A 24,976-nucleotide genomic window follows, 5' to 3' on the forward strand; every position below is an offset into this window, starting at 1 on the left:
TATACACACCTAGAGTCCACGGCCGCTATAACCCAAACGGCAGCAGGAAAAGGGGTCTGTGTTCGAGTTTTTCCGCGCAACAGAATGATCCTTTCTCGTACATTCAAATTACATGTCGACGCTATCATGTCTGTAGGTTGAGTGCAAGTCGTACTTTACGAATTCCCCGACGCATCTTAATTTGAGAAATTTACTTAGCTTGGTAACGCCTCTGTGCCACCCCGAAGGGCCTGCGTGTTTCAAGATGCGTGGTTCGCATGATTTTTCTCTAACGAACAACGCCGCCGACACCGGATTTTCTGCGAGACGGACCCTTAACGTTACAGCGTTAAAACTTGCACAGCTTCGCACAATACAGAAAGCATACGCATTGGGCCGACACCATTCGAATCGAAGAACCATAGTTTTAGCTACTTCCTCTTTTAAGTTTTGTATTTCGTGTGTTTCTATTCTTGCCACCGCCTTCCCCTGACTTATTTCTCATCGCAAGTCGCTTACAAATTATTTTCCAAGTAGGACTTACTAGTTGGGCTATTTATCTAGGTATATCTAGGTTTATTTAGGATATTGATTTATTTATCAAGGGCTTTTATCTAGGTCACATACACTCACATGCGACCCTGATCACGAGAGGAAAATAGGGCTACAGTAGCAAAAGCTAATAGGCGGGTGCACGTACTCCATGTGGCTCATGTGTATCTGTGGGCTTTCTACTGTGATGAAACATTTCTTAGTTGAGTTCATCTTTATCTGTTAAAGACCGTCCGTTGTCTGTTGTCCGTTGCAGCATTCTTAATTGGCTGTAATATCCCTAATTACTATACAGTATTCTAGCGAACCAAAAGGCCCGCTCCAATTTTGCGTTATGGGTGCATTATTTAGAGGACAGCAAGAAAGCGGCACGGATTAGCGAGCAAAATTTAGGCGTAGCTTATATTCTACTAGAGACCAAGAAGCTGAGGTGCATAGAGCAAGCAAGCGGTGGTCGGTTATAGAATGTGTTCGTAGTGGCGCGAAACGAAATGTGATGGACGCATGGGGTCAGATGATGTGATGCGTTCAGGAAATTTGACAGTATAGAAAGAACTCAGCTGACACAGGAAAAAAAAGAAGAAAAAGCAGAAGTCACTGGAAGTAGGCTTCATCGCACAGTCGACTTGAACTTGCCTGCTGCTGTTAATTATATTGATGTAGCTCAACCATATTTCAATGAAGACTAGTTCAAGCCTTCTCGATCTTTTAATGCTTCGTAAGTGTCCGCGCCTCGACCTGTTTCATAAAATTTATCTTTATAACCTCTTTTGAAGGAAACCATTTTTCTCACCCTACCTACTGTTAATCAAGGTCAGGCAACTGCTTTAAGGTACGGGTACAAGTGCCTGCTTGCCATACGAGCTTGTTTAACACATCTTTCATCCACAAGAAAGCTTCGGATGAAACCACCTTCTTGGTTCCACCGCTCGCATCCCAGATTATAAGAATTTCAGATTTCAGGGAAAGAGAGAGAGATAGAGAGAGGAAAGCGATAAATGCAACTTGAACTTGAAAGCAAACGTTTGGAGTTGTCTCAAGAAAGTGAAGGCGCTCTGGGACGATCAAGTGAGGCAGAATCGTACCGCATGTACAGGCTATTAAAGCCATTTGAGGTCGGGACCGACATAGGCTTGTTCCTAAGCAATTTTGAAAGGACTTGCGAAAAGATGAACTTCGGCCCGAGTACATGGCCACAGCGGTTGCTGTCTATGTTGCCGTGTGAGGTGGCGGAAGTAATCGCCAGACTGAGTGCACAGGATGCATATGATTATGCAAAAGTTAAGGCAAGTCCTCTGAAGAAATACCGCCTTTCTGCCGAAGCTTTTCGACAAAAGTTTAGGAGCACAGGCAAGAAAGATAGCGAGGGATATCCGCAGTTAGCATATAGCCTAAAGGCCAACCTAGTCGAGTGGCTGAAAAGCGCGGAAGCGCACGACAGCAGAGACATGATCATTGAATGCATGTGTCTAGAGCAGCTTTACAAAACCATCCCCCAAGCTGTGAAACTGTGGATGCAAGACAGAGGGAATGTAAACACTGTGGAAAGGGCGGCTGAATTAGCCTAAGAGTACGCAACGCATAGAAAGTTGCACGCCGAGGGCGGAAACTGGGACCGTCGAAATGGACCGCGGAAACCATTTCCGTTCAAAAGGGGTTCGCAGACTAGACGATCGGAGCCTGTAGACATGGAGAAAAAGCCCGCAGAAAAGAGCGAGGAGAAACTTAACGGAGAAACCACACAAAAAGAACAGGAAAGAACATTCGAATCTTTTCGACCAATTCGCCGTTACAAATGCCAAAACTGGGAAATATAGCTGTAAACTGCGGGAAGCCTAGCGTAGTTTTCTCCTACGTAGAGGAAAAACACGAGAATATGAAACTTTTAAGTCCATATCTTCACGACCTGCAAGTTAATGGCAAACCATGCCGAGTGCTAAGACGGTAGATGACTTCACCGGAGAAGTAGATGGATCAAACAGGTTGTAGAAGAACACAGCGTGTGTCTTCCCATGGCCCAAGTCAAAATCAGTGGACCATTCCGGGAACTAGAGACCGAGGCTGCAGTTTCCAAATTTTTGTCACTGCAGTACCCTTACAACTTCTCGATACGTTCAAATCAGTTACTGCGTGAAAAAGGGCTTAAACTGGGAGAGGGCGTAGTACAGGCATTGACGCGAGGCCAAGCTCGAAAAATCGCGTTGCTTTCGGCCGAAAATGCACAAGCTGCTCCAGCGGAAGTAGCAAAAGAAGTAACTTTAGTAACCGAATCCGAGCTAGGCTCGAGGGGAAAAAACGGTTGAGGAAAGCCTGCCAGAAGACCAGCTCAATGAGAGCGTATCAATAGGGTGTCAAAGTTTAAGCCTGCAGGAAGAGCAAGCTGACGCACTCACAAGTGAGACAGGGCCGTTCTTATCACCGGCCTCAAAGAACTTTGATCAGCTCTTACGTGTGGAATGAGAGTCACTGGCAGCCGAGCAAAAGAATGATGAGAGCTTAGCTAAATTACACCACACAGCTAAAGAAGGCATTGCTAGGCGCAACGTGACGATACATGAGAGAGGAGGATTGTTGTATCGGCACTACAGGGATCGAAAGGGTAGGATTTTGAATCAGTTAGTCGTACCTACTAAGTATAGGGAGAACCTTTTGAGTCTCTGTCATGAAAATGGGTGGTCCAGCCACCTAGGCATAAACAAATCAAAGGAAAGATTGCTTATGGAATACTACTGGCCTGGCTGTTTCAAAGACGTAGAAAACTTTGTAAGATCATGTAACGCCTGCCAGCGTTCTGGTAAACCAGGAGAGACATGGAAAGCTCCACTGAAGGTAGTGCCCTTAATAACAGAGCCTTTCAGACGACTTGTTATAGACACGGTACGGCCTCTTCCAAAAACAATATTGGGTTACAGGTACTTGTTTACCATGCTGTGTCCGTCTACAAAGTTTCCAGAAGCAATCCCTCTGAAAGAGCTCAGCTCCACCGAAGTAGTAGACGTGCTTTTGACAGTGTTTGCACGAGTTGGGGTTCCAGCCGAAATTCAGGCCGATCAAGGGTCAGTATTCACGAGCGCAATGACTTCCGCATTCTTGCAATACACAGTTCTGTATTTCACCTTCATTCAAACAGTGTAGAGACGTAGCATTCGGTGCTTAAGCGAGTTTTGCGTGCGCTCTGTTACGAGTACAAGGAGGACTGGGAGAACTGTCTGCCGGCAACTTTGTTTGCTTTGCGAACGGTTCCACATGAAGCGACAGGGTTCTCGCCAGGAGAACTAGTGTATGGGAGGACACTCCATTCTCCACTGAGAATGTTAAGACAGATGTGGGAGGAAAGAGGTGAGAGTCCAACAGTGGCTGAATACGTGCTAAATTTGCTGGAACGGCTAAGCGCAACCCAAGCAACCCAAGAACATGGGAGTAGCGCAAAAGAACGCAAAATTCTATTACGACAAGAATGCGAGGCTTCATACGTTTAACGCCGGAGACCAGGTAATGATCCTGAAATCTTCAAGAAAGAACAAGCTTGAAGTTCACTGGGCACAAACTTTCAGATACTAACTATGTTCTGAAAATGCCCGGTCGCAGGAAGGAAGTGAGGATATATCACTGCAGTTTGATGAAGCCGTATGTAGAGCGGAGCGGAGTCGTTAACTATACCATCGAAGAGCAGGATGGCACTGGTACCAAGTTTAAGGAGTATAGGGCGACCTCCAACTCTAAAATCGGCCTAGAAGAAGTAGTAAAACATTCGGTAAGCTCGCACGCTCTAAGACCCGAGCAGCTAGATGAGCTAAAAGGGATGTTAGGGGAATATCTCGACAGATTCAGCGATCGGCCAGGTAGAACCGCACTAATAACGCATGAAATAGAGCTGACATCAACCGAACCCATAAGATCAAAGCCTTACAGGGTGTCTCCAAGACAGAGAGAGATTATGGATGCAGAGATACAGCGCATGCTAGAGTTGGGAGTTATTGAGCCCGCTGAGAGTGACTACACGTCACCGCTAATACTGATAGAAACCCCTAACAAGGACCCTCGTTCACGTGTTGACTACAGCAAGTTAAATGCCATCAATAGCTGTACCCGATACCCAACATTGAGAAACGAATTGAAAAGGTTAGCGCTGCTAAATAGATTTCAATTATAGATCTCGTGCGGGGGTACTGGCAAGTTCCCCTTTCAGAAAGCGCCAGCCGCTATGCCGCATTCATATCGCTTGTAGGCACTTTTCGCCCTCTCGCCCTCAGCTTCGGGCTGAAGAACACGCCGTTTAGCTTCTCTAAGTTAATGGATATTGTCCTAAAAGACTTGCAGGAGTTCGCCTTGCCATGTCTGGATGATGTAGCAATTTTTTCGGACAGCTGGAAACGACACGTATCGCACCTCAAACAGGTGTTCTCACGGTTGAGGGATGCCGGCTTAACGATGAAAGCGGAAAAGTGTAGATTTGGTTGTTTACAGGTTACTTATCTGGGCCATGTTGTCGGCCAAGGCACGAGACGGCCGGCCGAGCTGAAAATAGCTACGATTGGACAATTTTCTCAGCCGCGCACGAAAACAGACCTTCGTTCATTTTTGGGACTTGTGGGGTACTATCAACGGTACATTCCGAATTACTCGCAAACGGCAAGTCCATTAACGGACGCCCCCCGAAAGGGAGCACCGAGTAGCGTACACTGGGATAAGGACAAAGAGAACGCTTTCCAAAGCTTGAAAACGCTATTGGTTTCTCGTCCTGTGCTTCGGGCGCCAGACTACACAAAGGAATTCATAGTTCAATGCGACGCAAGCGACAGAGGTATGAGCGTGGTAGTTAGTCAGGTCGGCGACGATAATGTGGAGCATCCTATCCTCTATGCCAGCCGTAAACTAAATGTAAGAGAGGAAGCCTACAGCGCTTCAGAGAAAGAATGCGCTTGTTTAGTTTGGGCCGCCCAGAAGTTGTCTTGTTACTTGTACGGAGCGAAGTTCGCCTTCGAGACCGACCACTGTCCTCTGACGTGGTTCAATCAAATGTCACACAAAAATGGCCGCTTGCACCGATGGAGCCTCACTCTCCAAGAGTACAACTTCTTCTTTAGATATAAGAAGGAAATGTTGCATAGCAATGCGGATGGTTTGAGCAGGCTAATTTGAATTCTGCGTTTGAGTGTCGCGCCTAAATTTTACAGTTACTAGTGGTAATATTATTAAGCCAAGAAGATCCCCTCTCATTTAGCAGGATTCCCTCCATGATTGCTGAATTTGTCAGCACGAAATTGCTTCAGAAATGGGCATAGCGAAATGCAGCATTTTTTGTTTCTGCAGTTATCTTTTTTTGAAGCCTAGCGGGTCTAAAGTGAGAGCCAATGTACGTCATCTCGGCGCAGAGCCGTGTTGCGGGGTTCACTTTGCAGTTGCCTGTCCTTGTTGAATATTTACCCGCCGTGGTTGCTCAGTGGCCATGGTGTTGGGCTGCTGAGCACGAGGTCGCGGGATCGAATCCCGGCCACGGCGGCCGCATTTCGATGGGGGCGAAATGCGAAAACACCGTGTGCTTAGATTTAGGTGCACGTTAAAGAACCCCAGGTGGTCAAAATTTCCGGAGTCCTCCACTACGGCGTGCCTCATAATCAGAAAGTGGTTTTGGCACGTAAAACCCCAAATATTATTATTATTATTGTTGAATATTTAGGGGCGGTGACATTACACAAGTGGTCGCTGCGAACCAAGGCATCACCCCCTGGCCACCAGCCGTTCTCTTCCTGCCCAGTGGTTAACTGCGCTAGACAGTCGAGACTTTCCGGGCCATGGAGGCGCTGTGAAGAACGGCCAGCTGCATTGCAAGTTTGCCAGCCATTTACGCCACTGGTGGCAACCTCATCTTGGAACTCCGCCGCCAACCTCTAGCCACGGCGTGACTAGATACACTTTGTGTCGGGAACAATACGCGCATCCTCCACGCTCCGTAGTTTCAGGTAGGATGCATTTGACGAATCAGGCTTTGTGCTGAAAACGCCACCGTTACGCTCTAGCCTCGTCGTCGTTGTGACTGAAGGAGTTCGACGAAGCAGGCTTTGTGCACCACACGATAATGCCGCCCTGTCCTGCTATGAGTGGGGGAGTTGCCGCGGGAACGCCGACGAAGGCCCCTTTCCACGCGCCGACGGAGACGCAGGACAATGGCTACCCGGGCTTGCTACCCGGGTGCCCCTCCGAGTTCTACGAAATTCGTGTGGTGTCGGTTTCGGACCGTGAACACGTGTGTGTGTGCATGTGTGTGTGTAAACCGTACCAAGGAGAGGCGGCTAGTTTACGATGACTAAACGAACGTTCGCGTCACCTTGTATCGCGGGAAGACCGAGTGTTTAAAAACTGCTGTTGTGCGGATGCTCGACACACTTTTCTTAAGCAGTCATGTTGGACTGAGACACTCTCTCAAGCAGTCGTGTTAGACTGACGTACTTTCTCTCGCAGTCATGCTAGACTGATGAAGTGCATGTAAATACTGTAAATAAACCCATATTCCTCGTTCTCGGTGAGAAGCAGTCCTTCCCTTCATCAACGTCCTCAGCGTGGACAAGTTGGACGACGGCATGGGCCAGCTACCTTCGAATTCATGCCGGACTCCATTCTTGACAACGGATCACGAGCGGTGGGATTGAGCCCCCAATCCTGACAACGTTCATTCTTGCGGTGTTGTGTAGCGTGTCGTTCACCGCATGTGCAAGCTGTCGTAAAGTCTCAACGCTTTTAAACGTTAAAAAATGGTGTACTTATTCAATTATGGAATAATAATAGGAAAATGCGAATATTTGACTAGTGTCATGTTGTTTTAACGATGCAGGCATGGGTACTTCGAGAGCACGGGGCAACCTCGCGCATCGCTGCGACGGAAATCTCGCTGCCGCAGACGCATGTGGAAGCTGTCAGTTAAAATCGCTCTGCGACGTGCGCGGCAGAACGATTTCTTTCGCCCCAATCGCGCCATGTGAAACAGCCTAGAGGTTGAGGAAGGGCTGATGGGCTTTTTTTTTTTGTTCAGCCTTTAATTGATGACATCGGCGGCGCAAAGGCGACAGCAATCGCAGAGCTATAGAGCAACGGCCGGACAGCGACGCCGCAAGCGGGATGCAGTGCACAGTGCGCACGGCACAGAGAATAGACGAACAAGCAGCTCTTGTTTTTTTTTTTGTCGTGCGTACTGTGCGAGGCTTCACACACTAAAACGTTTAATCCCCAACTCGCCCAATTGTCAACATTGCAGCGCAAGAGTGTTGAGTTAAAGGGAAGCTTTATCCCTGGAGAGCACGTAATTTCTCAGCATACAGAACGCCTGTCTCGATTGAAATTTGTTGTATTTATTTATTTATTTATTTATTTATTTATTTATTTATTTATTTATTTATACTGTAGAATTATATTAGGGCTATAGCAAGAGTGGGTAGAACTGCAAGTAACGTAAAAATTAGCGGCGACATGAGAACGAAGACAGAAACAAGGCAGAGTGATGAAGGTGCGAGTCAGTATTTCCCTTTAGTGTACCCCCGATGTTGTGGCACTGGAACATTTGCGGCCGACCGGTGAGACTCGCAGAGTTTCCAGGCCCTCACGGCGGTTGCGTGCAGTTGCGGTTGCTGCTGGTGGCGGACTCGCGGCTGTCCCGCTCGCCGGGCGCGTTCGAGTCGCTGTCGGCGTGGGACGACGAGCGGTTCGTGCGGCGCACCTTCCGAGCCGCGCTGGAGCACGTGCAGCCGCACGCGGTCGCCTTCCTGGGTGATCTGTTCGCCGAGCCGCCGGCGCTGCCCGACGAGACGGAGGAGCTCAGGCAGCGCTTCTGGGATCTCTTCGGGCCGCTCAACGAGTCCACGTGAGCGGCGACGCCGAGCGGCACGCACTGGGCGTATTGTGTACTTCGTTTCAGACATCGACTGCAACGCCGTCTAGGTTAAGGAGACTCTCTCGCAGCGGCTGCGTTCGCACTTGGGAAGAGTTCGATCTTCTTTAGGGACGTGCGAATAGTGATTTTAAGACCGAATCAAGTAGGCATCGAATAGTGCCAGAAGCGAATGGAATGGAATATCGAATACCTTTGGAATAGTTTTAGAATAATGAATAGCCATTATCACAATTAACACGAAGTTCACAGCCCAGTATCCTTAAGGTTGACAAGTTTCTTGCACAATACTTTATGAAGCGCTGTTTATTAAAAGCATAAATGGAGCATTAGGAGCAAACAAGCAATTTCTTCGCATCCACAGGGCTCTTCAGAGTGCGAATGATCGCTGTACAGCCTGTAAGGCATGGCTACCTAAGTGACACAGCCTGCTGCACTACGCAAGTGTTTTGATGCGAAATCGCCAAATGCCCCATTGAACGAGATAGGCGGCGGCATCTGTAGCAGCGAAACGGGGCCTAAATTCCCATTGGCTGCGCCGCCACGTCACGAGCGTGCCTCGAGGGCGCAGAGCGGGCGAATCGGAACACAGGCCTGTTGCAGCGCGTTTAGCTGCTGCGCGAGGGGAGAGGGCATCGCCGCGACGCTACGTCACGAGCATGCCTCCAAGGAGCAGATAGGGAGAGCCACACAGAACATTGTCGATATGCAGCGAAACGGGGCTGAGAACGCGACTCCTTTGCCGAGGACTGCCACCTGTCGCACATAGTGGGGCCTCACCCTCCCACTTTCTCTATCCTCTTTCGCTACCCACTCCTCCTCCCCTGACGGCGCTTCGCCCTGCTCCCCCAGGGGTTGCGGAATCAAGCGTCATTTCCTTTAGATTACCATTGTCATCAGAACGCGAGCGTCTGTTTGCTCCAAAACACGGAGCGGTGGCGACGAGCCCCGAGGAATGCAGTGAGCGTTTAGCACAGAAAGGCGAAGGGCAGATGCTTCAATCCGATGCAGTGAAACAGCAGCGGATCTGCATCACTCAATAACGTACCCTGCAGCAAAACTCGAAAACAATATTCACCGCATAAAACTCGAAGCACCGCTCAGCGGCATTCAGTGGACAAAATGCTGTCGAATTCAGAACTCATAAGAAGTGCTTCGGTGTCTTATGCCTATACTATGCCTACGGGGGTGAAAATTTACCGTACTTTTGCTACAATTTCGTTTACTTAGGCGCAGTTGACGTATTCGCAAAATTGTATTCGCAAATGTATTCGCAAAATACCCTTACAAATAGTCGCTGTTTGATTCGAAGACCGAATCGGATAAGACACCATTCGATTAATTATACAGAAGTTTCGAGTCACACCCCTAATGTTTCTCACCGCTACTTTGCGAAACTACCCTTTATATATAGGCTCAGTGTTCGAAAAAAAATTGATCCTTAGAAACATAAACTGCGGTATACTGCTGCTAATTCGTTGTTTTAGATGAATTTGCGTTTAGTTTTTCTTTTCGGGGTTTTTTCATTTTCAGCCCGTTGCGGCAGCCTTACGTGCAGGCTAGCCAGCGCCTGCTAGATAGCAGGCCTGTTCATTCTGCTTTATGACATCATGCTACTTCGACCGAGATTTCCATTTCCAAGCCCGGCGTGACGAAAGCGATGACGTCAAAATCACCGTGGCTGACTTGGGAGCGTCCCCATTAGATTCTATGGCAGTCGGGCAAGGTGGCGTCACGTCTCGAATGAAAGTGCACCGGCCTCGCGCTATCCAGGAGACGTTGGGCTACCGCGAGCAAGCACCGTTGGCCTGTGCCAACGTATGGACAGAACGCGCGGAGTGATAAGTTTCCAAGTAGTCGGGAACCGAACTACTTGCGTAGCTTTCACAGCGGTGCTCCTCATGTCTGCAACGGAGTATAGAAAAGTGGGCGAGTTGAAAATTTATTATCAGTTGTTGCACAGCGCAGAAGCTATCAGATACAACAAAAATTTGATTTAGAAGTGATACAGACTACATGAGCGTTCAAAATGAATAATTTAATGACGTGTATCAAAAGGAGCTGCTTTTTCGCACATTGCCATAGCCATTGCCGTGATTGCGGCTGCGTGCCTTTGCGGATACCTTGGTCTTTATGAAGCACCGCGTAGAGCAGACACGTGAAATTGGCAGTGGTGTAAAACATCATCGAGAATAAAGACAAGTTTGTTGGTAAATCAAGTTTCTTTATCAAACGATTGCTTATATTGATTGTTCTGGCTTGCGTGACGTTTATCATATACGTGATCAGCATAATTCCTTTTAAATGTTTACATAATCTTGCCACGTCGTAGTGACGGTGAAGAGCGACGCAGTGTCAAAACATTGTGAGATATGCATTTAACTCTTTATTGGGTGAACTTGTGCGCAACAAAACAAGTAACACTAAAGCACCACGATAGCGGCGAGCGAAGTCTGCCATCGTCGAGCGCGTCGGCTATCGATACGTGATTCGTCGCTGATTCCAGCGTCATTGCAGCTGCTCGCGTGGCGCATGCAATATAGTTGCACAGGGTTCGGCGAAAACAGACGAACAGATAGAACCAGCGATAACATTCGGGAAACTGGTGATACCCAATTAGAGGCGCCTCTTGCGCTGAGCGATAAATTTCAACGTTCGTTAGCCGGTGAAATGCGCTCACCGGATAACGACACACAATTACGCGTGTCATTCTAAATAACATTTGAGCTGTTTGACCAGCGTTTGTCCCCTCCCCTTCCTGTTCTTTTTGGTAGTTTGTGCGCTGTGCAAAATTGGATGAGTTAATGACGTGTTATGACACCTTGATGGTGAGAAATGAAAAGAGAGGCAAACATCTATATTAGAACCTATGGCCGACGCGGCGCCTTAGCGGGTGTGTTGCTGTGATTATGAGCACGAGGCCGCGGTTTCTATTCGCGGCCATGGCGGCTGTGGTAGAGGCGAAATGATTAAAAAAAAGGCTCTCGTTCTGTGCTTCCATCATCGTCAGCCTCTTTTCCTTCTTTCTTTTTATGACCAATCTGGGACCGATGCCTCTCCCAGCGACGTTAAATTACCCCTGTCTTCAGCTAGCTGATTCCAACTTGCGCCTGAAATTTCCTAATTTTATAACCCCACCTAGCTTTTTACCGTCCTCGACAGCGCTTTTCCTCTTTTCCCTTTCCCCAGTGTAGGGTAGCCAACCGGGCATACCCCACTTAGCTTTTTACCGTCCTCGACTGCGCTTTTCCTCTTTTCCCTTTCCCCAGTGTAGAGTAGCCAACCGGGCTCACCCCACCTAGATTTATACCATCCTCGACTGCGCTTTTCCTCTTTTCCCTTTCCCCAGTGTAGGGTAGCCAACCGGGCTCACCCCACCTAGCTTTTTACCGTCCTCGACTGCGCTTTTCCTCTTTTCCCTTTCCCCAGTGAAGGGTAGCCAACCGGGCTCACTCCACCTAGCCTTTTACCGTCCTCGACGGCGCTTTCCCTCTTTTTCCTTTCCCCAGTGTAGGGTAGCCAACCGGCCCACCCACCTAGTGTTTTTTACCGTCCTCCACTGCGATTTTCCTCTTTTCCCTTTCCCCTGTGTAGGGCAGCCAACCGGGCTCACCCCACCTAGCTTCTTACCGTCCTCGACTGCGCTTTGCCTCTTTTCCCTTTCCCCAGTGTAGGGTAGCCAACCGGGCTCACCCCACCCAGCTTTTTACTGTCCTCGACAGCGCTTTTTCTCTTTTCCCTTTCCCCAGTGTAGGGTAGCCAACCGGGCTCACCCCACCTAGCCTTTTACCGTCCTCGACTGCGCTTTTACTCTTTTTCCTTTCCCCAGTGTAGGGTAGCCAACCGGGCTCATCCCACCTAGTGTTTTTTACCGTCCTCGACTACGCTTTTCCTCTTTTCCCTTTTCCCAGTGTAGGGGAGCCAACCGGGCTCACCCCACCTAGCTTCTTACCGTCCTCGACTGCGCTTTTCCTCTTTTCCTTTCCCCAGTGTAGGGTAGCCAGCCGGGCTCACCCCACCTAGTTTTTTACCGTCCTCAATTGCGCTTTTCCTGTTTTCCCTTTCCCCAGCGTAGGGTAGCCACCCGGGCTCACCCCACCTAGCTTTTCACCGTCCTCGACTGCGCTTTTCCCCTTTTTCCTTTCCCCAGTGTAGGGTAGCCAAGCGGGCTCAGTCCTGGTTAACCTCCCTACCTTTCCTTTATTATTTGCCCTCTCTCTCGACTGCGCTTCCTTCAGCTTGGCGCCCATTCTGTAATTCTAATTGTCCACCGGTTATCTGACCTACGCATTACATGGCCTTGCCCAGCTCCATGTTTTCCTTTTAATGTCAACTAGAATATCGGCAATCTCCACATGCTTTCTGATCCACACCGCTCTCTCTCTGTGCCTTTACGTTCTGCCTAAATGTTTTCTTTAATACATTATAGGGTTTTACGTGCCAAAACCACTTTCTGATTATGAGGCACGCCGTAGTGGAGGACTGGGAAATTTCGACCACCTGGGGTTCTTTAACGTGCGCCTAAATCTAAGTACACGGGTGTTTTCTCATTTCGCCTCCATCGAAATGCGGCCACAGTGCCTAGGATTCGATCCCGCGACCTCGTGCTCAGCAGCTCAACATCATAGTCTCTGAGCAACCACGGCGGGTCATTTTTCTTCCATCGCTTTCAGGGCGCTCATTAACTTGTTGAGCTTTTTTCATTCAGAACGGGGGAGGGATTCTGTGAGAGTCCCCCTAGTGGACATCTCCATTTCGTCTGCTGTTGAAGCTCTTATTGGCTGGCCTGCGCTGCGCATCCGTGGCAGCGAGGCACCACGCAGCCAATCAGCACTTCAGCAGCAGACGAAATGGATATGTCCATTAAGTGGACTCTCATAGAATACCTTCTGGTTGGTTAAAGTCAAGTGTTGTCCTGATTCCAGTGGAGATTACCTTGGTGAATATATTATACAATAATGAAAGTGAGCTGGTCGGCCTTCACTTCAATTCTTCAATCCTTTCACGTCTCCTTTTTTATGCATTAATGTTATTCTTCCAACCCTCTGGTGTACTTAAAGTGCATGCGCATAAAATGTTAAGTATACTGCTAATCCATTTTCCGCCGCTTTTTCCCGGGGCATGTCTTGCAAGGCATCTCTAATTTCATCGCTAGTCATAGACAGAGCCTGAAAGTTGCGCAGCTGCTTTGGGTACTCTACAGGTCAACATAGAATTCTGCTGCTTTTACTATAGAGGGTGTCTCAACTATCATGCACCAAACTTTAAAAATATGCATATGCCACGTAGCTGGACCGAACCAAAGCAATGTTGTTTTCCGTCGCTTGGAGGTACTCAGATTATGTTTTGCATTCCGCCTACTTACATGATTAGTCATAATTAATTATTGAATTTCTGAAATATTGTAGTTAGAGGAAAAGTGTCAATAAGAAAATTGTAGCGCAATATGAAAAACTCCCCATTCAGCTTTCTGTTTGTCAATGCGTGCTACATGAAAGTGTTTTTCGAGCCTGAAAGAAGTCCGCGATTACACGCAAGAGGCACTTTGCGCTCGCACGAAACATTCGCAGGTCTGGCCACAGCCTTGAGCAGGCGCTTCACAACCACTGCGACACGTGGTTAATTGCAAATATTATGAGAAAGGTATCGGCTAAATAGGGCACCAGTAAAGCTAATTATTCTTCTGGTAAGAAGGGGCTTGCTGAAGCTTAGTGTGCCTTCCGAATTTGCTTGCATCTGGACCAGTATAGCGCCCTACTGGCACTCGGGCCTTGAGCATAGAAAGCTGATGTTTTGTCTCTACTCCACGTCGCCACATGTGCCTTTAGGTGCGCGTTACAGAATCCCAGGTGGCACAAATGAATTCGGAGCCGTTCACTACGGCGGCCGTCTTAAGCAACTGTGCAGTTCCGGGAATAAATTCCCCAATTCATATTTAAAGCCTCGCAGTAATTTACGATGCGATATTTTTTAAGGCGCGAAAAGCAGACACCACACAGAGAACAGGATACACAACAAGCGCTACACCGAGCTACATTTTGAGGAGATGACGTTTATTGATGCGAAAGCATCAAATGGCCCATTGAACGAAAAAGCAGGCGTCTGTAGCAGAGAAACGGCTCCTAAATTTCCATTGGCTGCGACGCCAATCACGTGCGCGCCTCCACGGAGCAGAGCTGGCGAAAGGTCGCACCTGCTGGGGCCCTGGCGCGCCAGGTGTTTCGTGAGGGTAGAGGGCATCGCCGCTACGCCTCGTCGCCCTCACGCTCGCAAGCCTGCGTTATGAGCGCGTTCCTTTTCCGCGCACGCTCTCGCCTTCGCTTTAACATGACCTCGGTAATCGCTAGAAAGAAATTAATGTATAAAAAAAACAGAAGCATGTCGAAAGGTATAACGCTGCTGGTAGTTAGTTTCCAACCTACGAACCCACGCTCAGAAGCCGACTGTTTTGCCCGGTGGGCTAAACCAGCGCCTCCAAGATAACAGGCCTGTGCACTCTGCTTGATGACTTCATGCTACTTGGAGCGAAATTTCCATTTCCAAGCCGGGCGCGACGAAAGCAGTGACATCAAAATTTCCGCGGCCTACTCGGGAGATCATACGTTGGTCGGGTGAGGTAGCATGACGTCATGGATCGAAGTGCATCGGCCTTGTGCTACCTAGGAGTCGTGAATTGGCTAATCGTCCCAACGCGCTTGTTTGCCCGCCAGGAGTTCATAACGCGAAGGACCGGTCAGCGACGTTCAATTGGACATTAATGCTTTCGCATTCACAACTCATAAGAAGTGCTTAGGTGTCCTCGGATTTCATTTGTTGCGAAATGTGACTAGCGCATTGCCAGGTTTACCATTAGGCGCTCAACAAAATCTGCACTGCCGACCTGCCACGAGACCCACGGTCTGCTCGAGAATTCCATTCTCTCAGCACGTGACGGAATCGCCCACAATTCGAGGCGCCGCGCTAAAGCAGAGCGTCCTTGCAGCGTGTCGGTGGTGCTGCCCGGTGAGCGGGACTTGGGCACCGAGCCGGATGACCCGCACACGGTGTCGCTGGTGCGCGCCTTCCGCCGTGAGTTCGGCGCCGCCAGGCCTCACCTGCTGGCCGACGGCTTCGAGCTGTTCCCCGTCGACTCGCTGGTCCTCGAGCAGCTGGCCCAGGACGCGCCGGCGCGAGACGTGCGCCCGGGCTCTGTGCGGGTAATGCTGTCGCACGCGCCGGTCATCCCGCTGCTCGACGTGCGCCTGAACTGGACCGTGACCCTGTCAAGCCCCGACGTCATCTTTTCGGCCCACGAGCTGGCTTCTGCCCTCATTCGGACCACCAGGTGCGGAGCCGGTGCTGCCAGACCTGTCTTGCAGACAGGTTGCGACTTCCAGCACGAAGGAGAAAATCTGCTGAATTGAGAGCGTAGTCATTAGCCCTACAAAACTAAAAGCGAGCAAGCCCAGCTTGTTTTAGCGTAATTTGAATCTGGCCCAAGTAATGTGCTGGCCGCCTTAGATTACACAGCTTTAGCATTAAGTACGCAAAGAAAAAAAGATATAGCATTACACATGTTCACTTATTTTTATTCATGTTACCCCTAAAGGCCTTCGCGGGGAGGGTACTACATAGGGGGAGGGCGATACTATAATTAATATTAGAACACATTAGAAAAAACAACGACAATACATATGACAATAATAAAAAAACAGCAATGAAAACGTAAAGCATATTACGAAAGGAATCGATGAACAAAAGAACAATGAACAAAATATTATTACACATTTCCATAACAGCGCAGTAAACCTTGGAATTTTTATCGTGTCAGTTTCTGTGGCAATGTGCGATGGCAAATTGTCCCACTGAATGATCGTGCGAGGAATGAATGAGTTGGCATGAGAGGATGAATGGCACTTTACGCGTTTAACTTTGAAAGAATGAACACGTTGTTGAAAGAAGGCATGGGGTGACTGAAAGAAATCGTCGTTAAGAGATGGATGGTGAAAAAGCTTACGGAAAAGTGTTAAACGAGGAAGTTTACGGCGATACGATAGGTCATCCAGTTGGGCACGCTATTTTAGTTCTGAGACGCTTGCAGAGAATGCGTAGTCTGAAAAAATAAAACGAACAGCACGGCACTGCAAGGATTCGATGTTAGAAAAAAAACATTAAATTATGGGGTTTTACGTGCCAGAACCACTTTCTGATTATGAGGCACGCCGTAGTGGAGGACTCCGGAAATTTCGACCACCTGGGGTTCTTTAACGTGCAGCTAAATCTAAGTACGCGGGTGTTTTCGCATTTTGTCCCCATGGAAATGCGGCTGCCGAGGCCGGGATTCGATCCCGCGACCTCGTGCTCAGCAGCCCAACACCATAGCCACTGAGCAACCACGGCGGGTGTTAGAAATAACGTAGGCCTGATCGGGGTCCCAAATAGACGAGGCATATTCAATTTTATGGTGTATTAGAGTAGCATGAGCAAGCTTTTTTACGTGGATAGGAGCATGTTTGAGGTTACGTCGAAGAAGACCAAGTGAGCGGTTAGCAGATACAAGGGTGAGGTCGATATGGTGATGCCATGTTAAGTCACACTGTATGTGCACGCCAAGGTACTTATAAGTTGTCAGTTCTACAGTAGTGGGGCTATCAAGGATGTAAGGCTTGAATACGAGGTGTACGACGAATGAAAGACACATGTTTTGTTTTAGAAACGTGAAGGGTCATTAACCAGGATGAGCACTATGTGCTTACTGCATTGAGGTCAGTTTGTAGGGATTAGCGGTCAGTGTCATTGGTAATGTTACGGTAGATTACGCAATCATCAGCAAAGAGTCCAACTGTGGCCCCTCCACAGTCAGGCATATCATTAATATAGATTAGAAACAGTAGAGGACTGAGTACGCTTCCTTGGCGTACACCAGATGTCACATGAGCAGAAGATGAGTTAGAATTTTTAACAGAAGTGAACTGAGTTTTTGATGATAAACAGTACTTAATCCAGGCGAGCACATTAGGGTGGATGTTAAGCTGTGATAATTTCAGTAGAAGTCTATGGTGAGGGACCCCATCAAAAGCCTTTGAAAAATTCAGAAATACTGCGTCGACCTGAAAGCCCGCGTCAAGTGATAAATTTAAGTCGTTAACAAAGCCAGACTGTTGAGTCACCAAAAAGGGGCCCTCACCAAAAATCAGTGGTCCTCACATCACCAAAAGTGGCCCTCGTTTTTTTAATATGCCAAATATCTCCTATATTTGCTCCTGGCGGGATAAAAGTAATAGTTTAGCTCTTATTTAGAAACAGCCTGAAAATGAAATCGTCAGTCACAAGTGACACATCTCTTTAGATAAATTGAAGTCAGTGTTGGTATTGAAATAGCTGTGCAAGTTCAAATAAAGTCATTTTCACGAGCATATTTACAATAAGTCGTGATTACACTATGAAATTGGACAGTTATACCTGTAAGAGGCTTTATTAGATATCTGATGGTGATAAGATACTGAGACTGCAACGGTGCAACGGACATAGATTAAGTAATTCTTGCTTTTGATGATGCAACGATTTTATGCCGTAAGGCACGCCAGTCGTTGGCCCCGGCTGATTATAATGCTTTATCCGGACTTCCCCCTCAAAATGTAACAATCACATTGTGTTATAGACTACGGATATAGTGGTCCCAAAAAACTGGGCATGATGCAAGTTGCTCATGCTGGCAGCTTGTTAGGGCGGGTACTGCTCAGCGCCAGGCATTACCCGCAGCGCAAGCGTGTATGGTGAATCCCGCGCGTTGTACGCTACAGGGCGTCCTGAGAAGGCACAAAAGACAATCGTTGTTGCCAAAGCAGGGATGTACGTAGAAAAGGAAAGCATTACTTATGTGGTCATTCTACTAAGAAAGAAAATTTAGCTTCAGCTGCAGTTTCAATGAAGTTTTCAGCGTGCAGCCGAAAATGCCAGTGGCCGCTTTCAAAAGTGGGCACTGTATGTCACTCATGCCTCCCTCCCCTTGTGACAGTGGGGGTGCGGGCAAGTGCTCCCGAGGTGCGCGCTTTAAGTTAAAGCGCGTGCTTGTTTCTCGTGCAGGCGCAACCCGACCGATTTCGTGAGCATGGTGAATGCCGAGCAGGGCCAGCTGGAGCGCTACCTGTTGTCACGGGAGGACTTTCTGGAGCTGGTGGTGCCGCCCTGTTCGAGCCGCGTCGCGTACCACACGGGCTACGGCATCGCCCTTTTCAATAAGCCGTTGGGCGGGGAGGCTACTTTCGACTACGCCGTGCTCTGGACACCCATGCGGGCACTGCACCTCTGGGGCTACGCGGTGGTGACCACCTACGGGGTTACTATCCTCGTCCTGCCACTCGCACAGTTAGCGCGATTCCGCTGGGCTTGGCGCAAGAACTTTATGCGCTGACTGCCGGAAGTCGATATTTGCGTGTTTTGACTACGCATTACGTTAGGTTTCGCATTAAACACCTCTGGCGCTCAATTTTACTGCCTTGATCTGATCTGTTCCCGTATTGAGTACAGCCATTCAAGAAAGTCACAGGCCTGCGTGGTACACTCAAGAAAGTCACAGCGTAAGCTGGAGGATCGGCTCCATAGAAGCTCCATTTTCAGCAGTACGCGCTAGAGGGTCTTGGCGGCGAAGTCCGTTAGCGTCGCTTTAGCGAGAACGATATGAACTGTCCGTCTAGCGTTGACGGTGAGCTACGGTTTGTGATGCTCTCTGCACACCCGTCTGCTGAGCCTGATGTTTGGTTGTAGCCGCGTGCGTGCTGCGATTCTACGATTCGCTTTCTTCTTCAGCAGCGGTTCGTAGCTTGCGAGGATGCGCCATAATGTGTGCCAAAGTGTAAACACGAGTATCGAGGCTGCGCGGTGCTCATATCGCATCCCTAGACCCGTGGTATGCTACGACAGTGTTAATGGCGTGATGATGATGATTTATTGGCATCACATTCGATACGTGACGGTGAGAAATAGTCACCTATAGCCTGCTTGAAACCAGGTCCAGCTACATGCAATATGCAGCTGCCACATGTCGGGACACCTGATCTTTTACAATGAAGCTTGTCTACATTGAGCGGCGGCTGCTGCTTACGGCGCGGCCATGCGGGCGCCTTATCTTGGAAGCGATCTGCGTCGTGGCCAAAGTGCGCGCCCGCGCAGGTCTCAGCTTCAGAGTGATCTTCGATGTTCGCAGAGTGCGCGTAGTGCCGGTAGCTTCGTATGCGTCGTGCTTCCGTTTCGTTCGCGTTGAAATGAGAAATGCACGGTGGTAAATTCGATCCCTGCTGCTGCCACGATTCCTGGCTTTAGAATTCTGACAGCGAGTTTCCGCGCTCGTCGAGCGAGATGTTTGCATGTTTACCTGTGCACGCTTGACACCGTGCTTGGTAATTTAGTTAAAAGACGTTGGCGGGTTAGTTGGTTTGAATCCGTCATAGAATGTCTAAGCGCGACTGAGCAAGGACGTAGACAAGTAGACACGCAAAGACAGCGCTGTCTCTGTCTGTCGATCTCTTTCTACGCCCTCATTTAGTCGCGCGTACACATTATGTCATTACTAATTTAATTAGTAGGCGCATGTTTACAACTTAATACGGCCGATGAAACTTATATCCTTACATCTTATAGTTATCTACTAATTGGTAATCGCAATCGCTGCTTCGCTTTTCGGGCGAACCTGCGACTTCTTCGCATCACTCATTTTTTTTTCATCACTGGAGCCATTGCAACGAGTCACTTAAGGCTTTAGCCTTAAAAGTCACAGACCGGCGGCACTGAAATGTCAAGTTGACACGTATCAACGCCACGCAGCCACGCAGCGTGCAAGTTAGATCGCATGGCGAGTGTCACGCTTGCATGCTGCTGCTGCTGCTGACGATGATTTAATGGCCCCTCCTTTGAGACGCAGTGGTGACAGTCACCTAGCCTGCTTGATCTAATCAGACACGCTTTACACGTATTTCATTCTGACATTTATATAAAACTCCTTAATCTTCATTTTCTTCCTCAAGAAAATTCATTCATTTCTTGACGAATCACCCAAATTGGGTCGAAGCCACATAAATCATCGGAATCCCAAATAACCTTGTACCGACACCTATGCAGCTGCTACATGGCGTGTGACCTGGTGCGCACGGGAGAAACTTCTAATACATGCAGGCGCACCTTGCACTGAGCGATAACATTTGTTAGACGGTGAAACGCGGTCACCTGATAAACAAGTACACGCGAAAAAAACACCGTCCTGATGCTACAAACACGAAAGCAAAAACAAAACCACGCATAATAAAGAAACAACAACAACAACAAAATAGCAAAGAAACTAAGTCCCTACGTTCGCGAGCGGGCATAATAGTGCTTAAGACGCACCACGTGGACCAGTTCAGATTGTGCGAGGCGCCGCTGAGATTGCGAAATGCCGTCTGGTAAGACTTCATAGTCAAGTGCGCCAATGCGTCGGATCATCTTGTAGGGTGCGAAATAACGGCGTACAGTTTCCCTCTAAGTCGTCATCGGCGTATCAAAGTCCAAACCCAAACATGGTGGCCGCCCTTGTACTCGACGTAGCGTCGTCGAAGGTTGTACTGCCGGCTGTCGGTCCTCTGCTCGTTCTTGATGCGCAGGCGGGCGAGCTGTCGGGCTTCTTCGGCGCGCTGGAGATAGGTGTTGACGTCGAGATACCCTACGTCAGTGACGTGTGGTAGTGTGGCGTTGAGAGTTGTCGTAGGGTTCTGGCTGTAAAGTAGCTGGAACGACGCGTTCTGCGTTATTTCCCGCACCGTCGTGTTGTATGCGAAGGTTACGTACGACAGGACGGCGTCCCACGTCTTGTGCTCGACGTCAATGTACATTGCCAGCATATCGGCGAGGCTCTTGTTCAGCCGCTCCGTAAGACCATTCGTCTGCGCGTGATAAGGAGTTGTCCTCCTGTGGATCGTCTGGTTGTATTGCAAAATGGCTTGGGTGAGCTCTGCAGTGAAGGCCGTTCCTCTGTCGGTGATGATTACTTCTGGGGCACCATGTCGCAGCAGGATGTTCTAGAAGAGGAATTTAGCAACTTCGCCGGCACTACCTTTAGGCAGAGCTTTCGTTTCGGCGTCTCCTTATTATTATTACGATCCACTTATTTACAGATGTTGACGTCGGAAATGGTCCCAACAAATCCATTTTGATCTGCTGAAATCGTCGATCAGGGAAGCTCAATCAGCTGTAGTAATGCCGCTGACCTTGTCGGCAGTGTCTTACGTCGCTGACAGTCTCGGCACGGCCAGTAATACCTTTCTTGTATCCTAGATAGCCTCCGGGGAATCCGAGGTGACCAACGGTTGGGTCGTCATGTAGGGTGTGCAGTACTTCTGGAGGCAGTGCTGAGGGAACGACAAGATTTTTGGTGCGGAGTGGTTAGAAGCTCTTTACGGGGACGTCGTTTTGCAGGGAAAACAAAGACAATCCTCGCCTAAATGCCCTACGGACAACGTCGTTGTTGCCTTCCAAATACTCGACGAGGTTTTTTTAGCGCCAGGTCAGCTCATTGCTATTCAGCGAAGTTGCCATTCAGTGAAGCAACACCAGGCGTGGTGGTCACTTACGGCTGTAAAGGGCCTGTCATGAAGGTAACGCCGACATTTAGCCGTAGTTCAAATGATCGCAAGGCATTCTTTCTCTGTCGTAAAATAATTTCCTTGTGCTTTTGACAATGACTGGCTAGCGTAAGCTATGATGTTTTCAACTTCGTCCTTCCTTTGTACTAAGGACAACGCCGAGACCTAGGCTACTTGCGTCGGTGTGGATTTCGGTGTCGGTGTCTTCATCAAAATCGGCGAGTGCTGGTGTTGACTGCAGGCGCCGTTTAAGCTTCTCGAATGCTTCGATTTTCGGTGTTTACCACTTGAACTCTACGTCTGATTTTGTAAGAAAAGTTAAAACCTCGGCGATGCGCCAGAAGTTCTTGACGATGCGCTTGTAACAGGCAGACAAGCCAAGAAATCTGCGCGCTTCTTTCTTGTCGGTGGGCTGTGTAAATTTAGCGATGGCTGATGTCTTCTGCGGATCAGGGTGGACGAATCAGGGTGAATTTGCTGATGAGGTGGCCCAAGAACAGAAGCTCATCGTAAGCGCAGCGGTACTTTTCCTGTTTCAAAGTGAGCCCTGATGACTTGATGGCCTCCAGTACTGTTCCAAGCCTCCTAAGCTGATCGTCGAAATCCCCGGCGAAGAATACACGTCATCCATGTAGACGACACAGGTATGGCACTTCAACCCTGGAACACCGTGTCCATCACGTGTTGGAACCTTGCAGGTGCCGAGCACTGTCCAAATGGCATGACCTTGAAATCTTACAGGCCTTCTGGCGTTATAAAGGCGGCCTTCTCGCAATCCCTCTTGTCGACTTCTATTTGCCGGTAGTTAGTCTTGAGATACATCGACGAGAAGCACTTATCGTTGCAGAGCCGATCCAATGCGTCGTCCATGCGTGGGAGGGGTGTACACGTCTTTCTTTGTGATATTCTCCAGCCGACGCTAGTCTACACCGAAACACAGGGTTCCGTCCTTTTTCTTAGCCATGACTACAGGAGAAGCCCACGGGCTTTTCGACTGCTGGATGATGTTGCGCAGCATTTCATGGCCTTATAGCTTCACATTCTTGCGTCGAAACTCTCTAAGTGCTCTGGTGGAGTGGTCAAGTGGATTCTTCGGTTATTACATGATTATACATATACAGATGACATGATGACGTCGAATACATGATGACGTCGTAAAGCACTCGTATTGTCGTAGCAGACATTTAAGGTGTTACTCCTTGCTCACGGGAAGACTTGGATTTATGTCGAAGACTGGTTCCCGAACTTTGACGGCCTGCGTTGATCCGACAGAATCCGAGAAGATAAATAGCATTGCTGGTTTCCACAATATCCTCAATGTATGCCGTCGTCATTCCCTTGTTGATGTGCTTAACTCTTGGCTGAAGTTTGTCAGCATCTCTTTCGCTTTTTGCAATCGAGCGATCCCTCTTGCGACACATAATTCACGGTCAAGCAGTAGGCATTGATCGCCCTCAGTGATATCCTTTAAGTATGCGGGTGTTTTGGTGCAGACGGAAATGACAATGCTGGAGCGAGGTGGGATCCTAACTTGGTTTCGAAGTACTCTCAAGGCACGCTCACTGGAAGTCCTCTGCGGCGGTATCGCTTGATCAGTAGACGGCGTTATCGACTTCGACTTTAGGTCCCTGACTACGCCGTGTTGATTCAGTAAGTCTATGTCGAGTATTATGTCGCGTGAGCCCTCTTGAAGGACAATGAAGGTCGCACTGTAGGTCCGGTCACGCACTGAAACTCTTGCTCTGCAGATTCCAGTCGGTGCTATGAGGTGTCCTCCAGCTGTCCGGATATGAGGGCCGTTCCATGTAGTCTTGTCTTGTCTTCATCTTTGCGGCTAAGGGCCCACTGGTGACGCAGGAGTAGTAGACTCCTGTGTCTACTAGAGCAGTGACGTTGTGGCCGTCGAAGAGCCCATCGAGACTGGTGGTTCTCCGTCCTTATTGCAATTGGGTCGTGACGTCACAACACGGCTGCGTCGTGTTGTTCTGTAGCTCGTACGTCTTCTTTTGTCTGCGCATTCTTGGCTTCGAGGCTGCGTCGAGATGGTAGCCTGTCATTACTACGTCGTCGAGATATATCTTGAAACGTTATCGTCGTCGGCGGAGGATCTTCGGTATTTCGACGTACAGCAACCACACCTTCATCGGTTGCTGCTCTCGGTTTTCCGGATATGGGCTTCCGGATCGGGCACAGGCTGGTCCTGTGTACGGTCGGCGCTGTGGCGACGAGTAGCGTCCTGGTGTCTGCGAACGCGAAGGACGTCGAGGTCTCCAGTGTGTTGCGGCGATCTAGTCGGCGATATCACAAGGCCGTTCGCCAAGCTGCGGACGCGGCGCGTTGACGGCGAAGCCTCGCAGTCCCAAGTCACGGTATGGGCACCGGCGGTAGACGTGGCCCGCTTCTCGGCAGCTGTAGCAGGCGCACCATACATCTTTCTTCCTTGAGCAGCTGTGCTGGACAGTGGGAGGACGAGCTGGAGGCGGCGGCGATGAACGACGAAACTGCGGCGTTACCGGGTCCTGGCGCGGGCGTGGACTACGTGACGGCTGACTAAGGCGTCATTGGTCATCGCTTCCGGCTGAGGCCGCAGCGATTCAGGGACTCCAAGTGACTGCTGAATGTCCTCTCGGACGATGTCAGCAATGGGTGCTACTTGAGACTGCGTCGGAGGAAACATCATGCGCAGTTCTTCGCGTACGACGGTTCTAATTGTCTCTCGGAGCTCGTCGGAGCCTAGTGCTTGAATTTCGCTCTTCCGTGAAAGCACTTGATGCTTGTATTATTGAGTGCGGATTTCCAGCGTCTTCTCAAACGTCGTTGCCTCTGTCCAAAATTCAGCAACGTTCTTCGGGGGGTTGCGGACGCGAAAAGTTCTTGCTTTACGCCCAGAATCAGGAAGCGGACTTTATTCTCCTCGGTCATTTCCGGGTCGGCATGTCGGAAAAGACGTGCCACCTCTTCCGTGAAAATG

General features: G+C 49.1%; 1 protein-coding gene across 1 annotated transcript in view; it reads left to right on the forward strand.

The window, feature by feature from the left end:
- Positions 1-24,559, forward strand: part of LOC142583737 (uncharacterized) — a 39,596-nt gene extending 15,037 nt beyond the window's left edge. The window contains exons 3-6 of the mRNA XM_075694225.1: positions 8,145-8,386; positions 15,396-15,737; positions 18,479-18,760; positions 24,454-24,559. Of these exons, the coding sequence (XP_075550340.1) occupies positions 8,145-8,386; positions 15,396-15,737; positions 18,479-18,760; positions 24,454-24,559 (972 nt within the window). The remainder of the gene's footprint in view (positions 1-8,144; positions 8,387-15,395; positions 15,738-18,478; positions 18,761-24,453) is intronic.
- Positions 24,560-24,976: the final 417 nt, after the last annotated feature.

The sequence above is a fragment of the Dermacentor variabilis genome, chromosome 5, assembly GCF_050947875.1.
Source record: "Dermacentor variabilis isolate Ectoservices chromosome 5, ASM5094787v1, whole genome shotgun sequence".
Taxonomy (NCBI): domain Eukaryota; kingdom Metazoa; phylum Arthropoda; class Arachnida; order Ixodida; family Ixodidae; genus Dermacentor; species Dermacentor variabilis.